The 11,152-nt window shown below is 44.7% G+C and overlaps 1 protein-coding gene across 1 annotated transcript; it reads left to right on the top strand.

The window, feature by feature from the left end:
- Window positions 1-565: 565 nt before the first annotated feature.
- MRPS33 (mitochondrial ribosomal protein S33) lies at window positions 566-10,143 on the top strand. The gene is made up of 3 exons (XM_041753652.1): window positions 566-720; window positions 5,473-5,707; window positions 9,385-10,143. Exons 2-3 carry the CDS (start codon window positions 5,493-5,495, stop codon window positions 9,488-9,490), a joined length of 321 nt encoding a protein of 106 aa, XP_041609586.1. The 5' UTR covers window positions 566-720; window positions 5,473-5,492; the 3' UTR covers window positions 9,491-10,143.
- The last annotated feature ends 1,009 nt before the right edge of the window (window positions 10,144-11,152 follow it).

The following is an 11,152-nucleotide window of genomic DNA, read 5'->3' as shown; positions in this document are numbered from 1 at the left end:
CTGACAGCCGGTTTAGCGCCGAGGGAAATACAGGAATTCTACGCTCTGCGGGGGAGTCAGACAGATCCCCCATCCCTCCTCCCTGAAGAAGCTTCCGGGCCAGCGGGGAGACCCACCGGCAGCCCAAATCCACCCTAATCCTGCGAAAGGGAGTGGAGAATGGCCTTCTACAGATGGTACTAATGGACCACTAGAGGAGGAGCGGGAAGGGGAACGCGAGGGCAACGGCCTCCCCGAGGGGCCGGAAGACCCTTCAGCCCCAAGTCGGGCAGTGCCCCCGGAGCGCGCCGAGGCCTCAGCCGGATGCAAAGGGAAAGAAAATAGGAAGAAAGGAGGAGCGGGGGGGGGGGGGGTGCATTCCTCCTTCACTACGTAGCACGCGCATAACCACTACGGAAGGCAGCCCTGTAGGCATCTCCCAACAAAACACACTCAGCAAACCCGGCAAGACGTTCTCGTAGGGCGACGGTCTCCGTAAACCGCCTCCGCCGCTCCGCCTACGCGGCGCACGCCCCTCACTGCGCAGGCGCCAGCGATGACCTCTGCGGCCTCCGAGCGAGAGCGCTAGTAGTTCCGGGTTCCCCAGCGCTCCGCTCTAGCCGCAAGCTTCCGTTTCTCCGCTGCTCTCGGTGGTAGACTCCGTCCCGCGGGAGCGTGGAGCCGGCCCGGGGGGCGGGCCTTCCGGGAGAGGGGCGCGTGGGAGAGGAAGGTCGCGAGTAGGTAAGGGTGTCCGAGAGCTTGGGGGTGACGGGGGTGACGGGGGTGGGGGGTCGTTGGAGAGGTCCCGCAAGGGTCTCCGACCGTCTAGAGTCCCCAAGAATAAGAAGAGGCGATTTCATTATCAACCAGCTCGGAGGTCTCACACCGCCCTGCAAGCAGGGTGACCCTTTCCTGCGTGAATTGGGGACTTGACCGAACGCAGGACGCTAGCGTAGCTTCCTCTCCGGCGCAGTTCCTGTCTTCCCGGTTAGGGAGCGAGCGCGGCTCGGTTCCTCGGCTCCTCACGCGGCATTTCTGCACCGTAGCTGGGGGGGGGGGGGGGGGGATGCAAATTGATTTTGTTGCCAGTTGGAAAAAACAGTATTTGCGGGTGCCTGGCTGGCTCGGTGGGTAAAGCGTGCGCCTCGACCTCGGGGCCTTCGAGCCCCACCTTGCGTGTAGAGATTATAAAAAATAAATAAATAAAATGCCGTACCGAGGCGAGCGCCGGCTGGCTTGACACCTGCTTCAGCACAGGCAAGCGGGATCCGGCCAGTTGCAGGGGATCGGAGGCGTTGTCGTTGGACTGAGTCAAGCGGGCATAGGTTCAGAGCCGTTCACGTCCCTGCGACCCAGTGGAACGATTAGTGCCAGACTTTAGGAATAATAAAACATCACGTTTAGGTTGTTTTTCCGTGAGCTACGTGTGCAGAAGGTGTGGGTTCCCCGAGGCCTGATGAGTAGGAGGCACCCACCCTGCACCTGAGTTTTGAGGTCCGCGTCCACGCAGGGAGGCGTCTGCTTGTTCTCAGGTCGGAGGTGAGGAAACCCAGGCAAAGAACCGTCACTGCTGCAGACACGACGTCGCCATCAAAGCGCAAGAGTCCAGAGCTGGTGCTTTCCGCTAACCAGTGGTTTTCTGAGAAACTGGAGAAAGCTCCCCACCCCCGCATAATTTGCGCACAGACACACACAGGCACGCTTCGTACCGTTTTAAAGTTCCAAGGGATTCGCCGCGCTCAGGGATACCCATGTTAGGAACTCCAGCTCTTCAGCTGCCCTTTTCTTTTCTTTTTTTTTTTTTATTTTTTTATTTTTTGTTAACTTTTATTTATTTATGATAGTCACAGAGAGAGAGAGAGAGAGAGAGGCAGAGACATAGGCAGAGGGAGAAGCAGGCTCCATGCCCTGGGAGCCCGACGTGGGATTCGATCCCGGGTCTCCAGGATTGTGCCCTGGGCCAAAGGAAGGCGCCAAACCGCTGCGCCACCCAGGGATCCCTAGCTGCCCTTTTCAAAGGAAAAAGGCAAAACTAGTCCAGAGCCAAAACTTGAGCTTTCAAATGCACCAAACCTATCCTAAAAATCAAAGAAACTTGCCCTTTTATGCCAAAGTAAAAAAAAAAAAAAAAAAAATGCATTTTCTTGTGTGTGCTTAACATGTCTTGCTCCAGCCCAGCACATTTGAAAATAGATGTGTGTGTGTGTTTTATTTGTTTATTTATTTTTGCTTAGCATTTCCCACTCCAGTTAATTTTTCTTTATTCTGTTTTCTTAAGATCACATTTAAGGAAAAAATGACGTTTTTAAGTGACTGTCTTGTGCAATGAAAATTCACTGATGTAAATTATTTCCCTTTAATGTCTTGAACATAATCATTCTTTTATTTTTAAGATAAAATTGGAAGATTGTGTAAGGATGCATACTGGGTCCTGAAAAATCCTAAGTAAGGCTCTCTCCCCAATTAAAAAAAAGAATTTAAGATAGTAAAAAGTGACCATCTGATAGTCTTAGGACCAGTATTTACGGACAACAGAACTGTTTAGCTGTTTTAGTCTGTGTTAAAAGAAAAGCATACCAAGCTCCTATGCCTTTCTTCATCAGAGATATATGTCTGGTCTGTGGAAGGAGACTACAAAGCAGTAATTGATAATTGTTATAATCATTTTCAATTTTCTTCTGTTTGGCAAATGGATCTTTATTACTAGTAAGGGATTCAGGTTTGAAGAGGCTTATTTCCTTTCTCCATCATAAAAGTTTTAGGACTTGGATTTTGTGGTATAACCACGTCCCAGTGGATTCTAATGAGACCTCGTTACTTCTCAATGTCCCAGTAATTTGCTACATTGCAAAGTGGCCCTGCACAGAAGTTAACATCCTGTGGTGGTTTCAGTGACCACTTATTTTCCCAAGGAGTCCCTTCCTCTTTGCTGTCTGTCAAGTTACCAAGCTGCTGGTCCCCTCCCTTGTGTTTCTCTGGCTGTCAGTTTTTATAAGTAAAGATGTCATTCCAGGGATTTAGAGGTTTAACTGCATGGAGTGTGTTTCTCCTGATGAGATTAGATGAAGACAAGGAATAGGGGGCACCTGGGTGGCTCAGTGAGTTAAGTGTCTGCCTTCGCCTCAGGGTCACCATCCCAGGGTCCTGGGATTGAGCTGCACATCGGGCTCCCTGCTCAGTGGGGGGGCCTGCTTCTCCCTCTGCCCCTGCTCATGCTCTCTCTCTCAAATAAATAAAAATCTTTTTAAAGATGTATTTTTAAAAAATAAATAAGGAAAAGGAATAAATAACTGTGCCCGACTAGATCATATGAACCCCAAACTTAAAAACACGTTTAGGTTTTTTTCTTTTTAAGTTACCCTTTACGGAGTGCAACGGCTTTAACTTATCCCTCTTATTTCTAACTTATTTCCACAAGCTTTGTTTCCCAAAAAGGAAAGTCAGATTTAGAAAACCACTAACTTTAACCCAGCCAATAAATGGCAGAGCCAGGATGCAAACCCAGGCCTCAGGACTCCATGCTGCCTCTTCATTTAAAAATATAAGGTGAAGGAATTCAGAACACATAAGTGAGAACACTGCAACAAAACAATAGTTTTGACCACCAAATAACTGATTGTGAAAATACTGTGCACTTGCAACAGAAATCTATTTAAATGCCATTATAGCAATTAAGCAAAAACAAAGCAAAGTTGACTAAGAAACCATTATTTTTAGTTTTGTTTTTTTAATCTCATGTTTGAAAAAAGATAATTTTAACTGAAGGGAGAGAAAAAGTAAAGCATACAAAGACACTGTAGCCTCTAAAGGCAACTTGCAGGTATCTGCAAGGCACTGATTTGTTACTATATCCTATTTATACATTAAACTGTTAATGCCCTTTTTTTCTCATTGATGAAACTATAACCCTACCCCTAAGGAGGCAGCCCAGCCCACTCCTGCCCACACAATGGAGCTAGAGTTGAGAAGGAAGTGAATCTGAGAATGGGAGTGCTGAAAGGAAAAGGAGGAAGCAAGGCTTGCAGGTGATCTCCAGTTTCGAGGGACAGGGAAGAGACCCTGGATCCGACAGTTTTCCCATTGCTGGCCTTCAGATGGCACTATTGGCTCATTTGGTTGGTGTTCAGATTGTTAAATGGTTTGAGATTGACATTCTGCGGTTAGTTTGAGGTCAGCCTCTGTTCTTTCAATGCATCTAGAAATAGACATGAAAAATTCCTTAATTTAAACACAGGTTTTGGGTTTGTTTTTTTTTTTTTTTCTTGCAAGAGTTATTTTGAAATTTACTTGACCTCATTCTTGTTTGGGTTTTAAGATTTTTTTTTTAATAGTAACTCTGCACCCAGCATGGGGCTTGAACTCATGACCCCAAGATCAAGAATCACGTGCTTTACTGACCGAGTCAGCCAGGTGCCCTAGAGGGTCGGTTTTTTTGTTTTTCAGTTTTTTTGTTTGTTTTTGTATATTTCTCCCATTGTACTTTCAGGATAGGTCTATGCCTTTTTTTCTGTTTATCAATTCCTTTTCATCCCCACAGAACTGTCCCCAAAGATGGTCTCTCATCTCAAAGGTTCTCATCTCACTACAAAATTTCACATAAATTAGCATATCCTGCCAGAGGTGACCTCTACATCTGGTCTGGAATGGAATGAGACAGTTATTTCACCAACAGCATTCCTGATTTTCATGTATTGCCCATATAATTTTTGATATATATTAGCTGTAATTTCTGCTTATGACATATTATTCTTGTACTTATTTCAACATTCTGTGCCTCTAAAGAAAAAGTTACTGTTTTTAGCTAATGACTTAGCTAGTATGCATTAAGACAATATAGAAGATGGAAGATAACCTTATAACCTATAAGTCCTTCTATTCAGGAATAAAATGAATCTTAAAGAGCTGCTGAGCTATCTCTGTTTTGTTTTTCCCAAACGGCTCTCAGTCTCTAGGCAGAATTCAATCCAGCAACCTAGAGGCTAAATGACCTCATAACTCATTAGCAGTTCTCAGAGCCATCTGGAGCCCTTGAGGAGAACAGTGTTCAAAGGGCTGATAATAAAGACAACAGGATAATTATTTCTCTGCCATGATTAAACCTTTATATGGCAAGCAGTCAGCATTTTTATTCTACAGATTGCTGAGATGGGTGTTTTCTAAAGGTATAATAATGCTGTGGTTGGATAACTCACTTGCCCATCCTCATCTAGCCTACAAATGGGTAAACTGACTATCAGTAAATAACAGAATGGTTTGCTGTAAAAAGGGCAGCACAGCAAGGCAATAGTATGGGAACATCAAATGTAAAAATTAGAAATGGAAAGCATGTAAAGGAAACAACCATTTGGACTGTAGATATTTCTCCATTCCAAGGCATGCCCTGCCTGTCACAAGACTGATTCACATGTGGCTGGCTGTTTTTATTTCTAAAGTGTTCATTAGATAATCTTGGAATTTCATATACTAACCTGTTTATCTTCTCATTTCCTGTAGGGCCTCTTGCTGCTCAGGAAATGTCTTCCCTTTCAGAATATGCCTTGCGCATGACTCGTCTGAGCGCCCGGCTGTTCGGTGAAATTGCCAGGCCTACTGACTCCAAATCAATGAAAGTGGTGAAACTGTTTAGTGAGCAGCCTTTGGCCAAGAGGAAGGAGACTTATGACTGGTATCCAAATCACAACACTTATTTTGCACTCATGGGGACACTACGTTTCTTTGGCCTCTATAGGTAATGACAAAGAACACAAATAGTAACCTGTAAGAGATTTTTTCCAGTAGATTAGAGAAGGAAAAAGCCTTTTTTATCCTTACAGTTTTGTGGTTCTTATATTCAAGCCCAGTTGGTTCAGGTTCAAAGGCACAGTTTTGAGGGGGAAAGGCTTTTAAAATACTCATAATGGACACACTGAAACAAAAAAGGAAACTTGTACTTAGGGAAGACATTTTAATTATGTCTAAAACTGGACTAACATTGACTAGAGACTGAGCTACAGATATGTTTATTTATTAATTTAAAGGCACTCTAAAGGGATGCAGAGGAAAACCTGGACCCCACCCATCCCTGCTTTGTCCCCACAGGCTGCCAGAGCAGCAGGTCCTCATTGGTCAGATGAGGAGAGTCCCTGCCCCAAAGCCAATCTCCTTCCTAGCCGGTTTCTGGGAGACTCCTTTCTCTCCTAATGGCAGTTTTGTTGGTGTTCCTATTTCCTTCTACCTTCTTCTGGCATTTTTAGTATGTACCCTTTCTGATAATATTAACTTAGTCTAAATGAGTTGTAGTTCAGCTTTAATAGTAATATGAGCGGGCACCGAAGTAGCTCAGTCAATGGAGTACCAGGCTCGACCTCAGCTCAGGTCTTGACCTCAGGCTCCTGAGTTCAAGCCCTGCCTTGGGTTCCACACTGGGTGTGGTGCCTACTTAAAAGAAAAAATTAAAAAGAGTAATATATGGATCACATAGGTTCTTCATACCATGTGATATGTTAGTGTATGTATAGGAAATGGTGCTCAGGACTATTGCTCTAGAAAGAAAAAAGATCAAATACCTACATGGTCATTTTCTTTAAAAGAAGTCTTAATTACCATAGTAATACATGCCCATCATAAAAGAATTCAAACAGTGCGTAATAGTGTAAAGTTAAAATAAATCTACTTTTTGGGGTGCCTGGCTGGCTAAGTCGTTAGATCTTATGACTCTTGATCTCACGGTTTGAGCCCCACATTGGATGTAGAGGTTACTTAAAAATAAAAGACCACTGGGTGGTGGCTCAGTGGTTGAGAGGCATGATCCTGGAGTGTCAAGATCAAGTCCTACATCAGGCTCCTTGCATGGAGCCTGCTTCTCTCTCTGCTTGTGTCTCTGCCCCTCTCTGTGTCTCTAATGAATAAGTAAATAAAATCTTTTAAAAAATAGAAATCTACTTTTTGAGAAAATGTAACATGTTTGAATTGGACTTGTCTTAGGACAGCAATACCAAAGTTAATTTGGGACTATTCACTCTAGTATAATAAAATTGATAGTTCATTCCACGTAGCTAAAAATTGGTACTTTCATCTATCCAATGGATATATATTTATATTTAAAGATTTTATTTATGTGACAGAGCATGCACTAACTAGCAGGGGGAGGGACCGGGAGAGGGAAAGGGGGAAACGCAGGCTCCCTACTAAACAGGGAGCCCAATCATGACCTGAGCTGAAGGCAGACACTTAAAACTGAGCCACCCAGGTGCGCCTCTGTGGATATATTTTTAAGATATATTTTTTTAAGTACCTTCTGTGTATGGACACTTATCTGAGCACTAGGGGAACAGTTGAGCAAAATAGAATAGATTTTTTTTTTTTTGAAGATTTTATTTATTTATTCATGGGAAACAGAGAGAGAGAGAGAGAGGCAGGCTCCATGCAGGGAGCCTGATGTGGGACTCAATCCCGGGTCTCCAGGACCAGGCCCTGGGCTGAAGGCAGCACTAAACTGCTGAGCCACCCGGGCTGCCCTAGAATAGATTTTCTTAGTTAATATAATCGAGATTAGAATCCATGACATATTTTGAATTTCTGGAATTGCTCTTGGGCTTTCTCACTATTAGTCTGGGCTCAGAAAATAAAAATTAATTTTATTATGATCCAGAATAAAATATCACTAGAAAGCAGATCTCCTGAGTAGAAATTATAACCCATAACAAAATCACATTCAGCTATTTTAATTTACCGGTTTGGTGCCACTCTCCATTTGTTTGAAAGATAAAACCTTGACTATCTTTGGGGATGGGGTAGCATTTAGTTTTCCATGGAAAAGCACAATTATTTTCATGTATTTAGTCACTAGTTATGGTAAATGGTGCCTCTAATGGAAGGCCTCCTGTGGCATCAGGCAGGATGAAACTAGACAGTCTTCAGTAGAGAAAACATTACTCTCAGACCTGCAAATAAGGGAGGGAGGCACAGGTTCTCCTGAACAATCAGTCACACAGGTGGTTGGGTTTTATCATCACAAAGACTCCTAGCTTTGGAGCTGTCCCCCTGGTTGAGGGTTGACGGGAATGGAGGAGGGGGTGAAGAAGAGAACAAACATAGTGGAGGAATAAATGATGGATATGCCATGAAGCTGAGTGTGCTGTGGGGAAAAAATAGGAAAGCCGTCTGAGCAGGACGAAGAATACTCCCAGGGCACATGGTGGGTGGGGAGAGGATAGGTCACAGTATTGACCAGGAGAGTCAAAGTCAGCCTCTTTCAGCAGGTGAGGTCTAAGCAGAGGCTTGAAGGTGGTGAGACAAGTGGGATGTGGGGAAAAACTGTTTAGGCAGAGGCAAGAGCAGAGCAAAGGCCCTGAGGTGGGAGTTCTGACGTCTTCAGGACTAGCATAGGCGGCAAAGAGAGTGGTAGGGCCACAGGCAGATCGTGAAAGGCTCTGAGGGCCATGACAAGGTCTTGGCTCTGGGTGAAATGGAACCGTCTGTGGGCCTGTGAGCAGAGGGTTGATGTGATCTCTTATAATTTAGAAGCATTACTCTGGCTGCTCTGTTGAGAATGGATGATTTGGGGGCAATCATATCTAATTTCAAAGAGGTCAGCTGTATCCATCATGTTCATGGAATGAACAGTGTACCCTACAAAACCAGTCTGTTTTAAAACTACCTAAGGAGTTAACAGTTGGGCCCAGCACATCCCCTCTTATTTAATTTGTATGCCATTACTATCCACACTTGACAGGTGAGGAAACTAAGATACAGAGAGGGCAGGTCACATATCCAAGGACACACAGCCACTCAGTGGGAGATGGAGCTGTGATTTGAACCCAGGTTGAAATGGGCTCCAGACCTTACATATTTAAATGCTACACTGTTTTAGGTATTTAATCTTAGGCAGTCTTCAGCTTACCCCCATCCGGATGTTCAGACAGGGCATCTCTAAAGCACCTGTCTTTTGATTTGGCTTCCTTCCGAGCCTTTCCCCAGCAGCCTTTTTGTGTGGATTGTCCACAGCCATGAAGGCAGCTTCCTTCAGACCTCTTCCCCTTTGTGGTAGGTGCTAATTCCTGGGGCTCTCAGGGTCTCTGTGTAGCTGTTGAAGCTGAGATCCACTTTCTGCTTCCCTATGTTCAGTCTTAACCATTCTAGGGAAATTTGGGGTGATTAACATTGTGTCATAGTTGCATAGACTCACATGGGCTGGCCTGGGAATGTCAGTTGCTTGTGAGGCATTGTTTCTATGAGGGGACACTGTGATTTGGAAATGAACTTTTAGAACACAGCCCCTGTGTATGCTGGGGACTCCTTGTCCTTTCTGTTCCCTGCAGAAGTCAAGGCCCAGTTACCAGAACAGCTAAAGGGAACCATGCTAGACGGGTCTGCTTTTCCCATCAGGTAGATATACTAGCTGATTATTTTCCCTTCTCCACTCAGAGATGAGCATCAGGACTTCAAGGATGAGCAGCTGCGTCTCAAGAAGCTTCGTGGCAAAGGAAAACCTAGGAAAGGAGAAGGGAAAAGAGCCACAAAAAAGAAATAGTGCTGGTTCATCAGAAGAGAAAAGTTCTTCCTCAGCAGCTGACCACAGAAGAAGGTGTTTTTATCTTTCTACTTGCTGGAGGAGTGTGAGCTTCCAAGACTGAAGAGTATTTGGAGGAACACGATCATTTCTGTGTTGAAGTCCCATTCAGTCGAGTTGTAGCTGGTTCCTTGGACACTTTCTAATTCTGCAGAGTTATTCTGGCTTTGGTTTTATACTGTGAGGTTTACCTCTTTCTCTGGAGAAATGAATGCATAGGTGGTTGAAGACAGACTCATTTGGGGTGGGAATGGAAGGTTGGGATCATGGGAGGAGACTCGTTAAATGAGCATCATTACATCTCCCCAGGATCCCATTACACCAGCCCTTACCTCTGCCATCCCTCTGGCCCTTCAACCACTGTCTCCACCACCAAGCTCACAAAGTTTCTGAACTGTCCACGTCTCCTTGGAGAGTAGTATCTACTGAGCTAGATTTGGGGGAAAGGCTGTACCTACTAAGAGAGTACTGAGTGTACACTACCTGCTGTACATAAGGTACTGGGGCCGTAGTAATACCATGGTTAGCAAGAGAAAACAGTCCCTACCTCATGGAACTTTGAGGCTTGTGTGAAAGATTAATATCATTACATAAATAAAATTGTTTAAATGCTACAGAGGATCCCTAGGTGGCTCAGCAGTTTAGCACCTGCCTTCGGCCCAGGGTGTCATCCTGGAGTCCCAGGATCAAGTCCCACATCAGGCTCCCTGCATGGAGCCTCTTCTCCCTCTGCCTGTGTCTCTGCCTCTCTCTCTCTCTCTCTCTCTCTCATGAATAAATAAATAAAATCTTTAAAAAAAAATGCTACAAAGGAAAAATCTAGACTTCTGTGAGAGCATGGACCAATCGATGGCTCAATCCAGAGATAGCAAGAAGCCCAAACCTGGGAAGTTTAAGGAAGGCCTCCCTAAAGAGATGGTGTTTAAGCTGAGCTCTTAAGGATGAGTAAGACAAGAGGGGGTGCCTGCCTGGCTCAGTAGTAGAACATGTGACTTTTGATCTCCAGGTTGTGAGTTCAAGCCCGACTTTGAGTATAGGGCTTACACACACAAAATTACTGGAGTGCCTAGCTGGTCTAGTCAGAGGAGCATACAACTCTTGGTCTCAGGGTTGAGTTCAAGCCCCATACTGGGTATAGAAATTAATAATGGGGCAGCCCAGGTGGCTCAGCAGTTTAGTGCTGCCTTCAGGGCCTGATCCTGGAGACCCAAGATCGAATCCCATGTCGGGCTTCCTGCATGGAGCCTGCTTCTCCCTCTGCCTGTGACTCTGCCTCCCTCTCTCTCTGTGTGTCTCTCATGAATAAATAAAATCTTTAAAAAGGAAAAAAAGACATTAAAAATCTTAAATAACTTTTTAAAAAATTTTAAAGATAAAAATGATGGGGAAAGTGCACAAGAAAGCATCCTGTTCAAGGAACTGAAACAGAGCACTGACTATGGGTTTCACCCAGAAACAGGCCAGACCCTGAAGGATTTTGCAAGTTCTTTTTTTTTTTAAGATTTCATTTATTCATGAGAGATAAAGGCAGAGACACAGGCAGAGAGAGAAGCAGGCTTCATGCAGGGAGCCCAATGTGGGACTCGATCCTGGGACTCCAGGATCATGCCCTGGGCCAAAGGC

Source organism: Vulpes lagopus, chromosome 4, assembly GCF_018345385.1.
Source record: "Vulpes lagopus strain Blue_001 chromosome 4, ASM1834538v1, whole genome shotgun sequence".
Classification (NCBI taxonomy): Eukaryota; Metazoa; Chordata; class Mammalia; order Carnivora; family Canidae; genus Vulpes; species Vulpes lagopus.
Note: the sequence above shows the minus strand (reverse complement) of the source record. Positions and strands in the feature narration are given on the sequence as shown.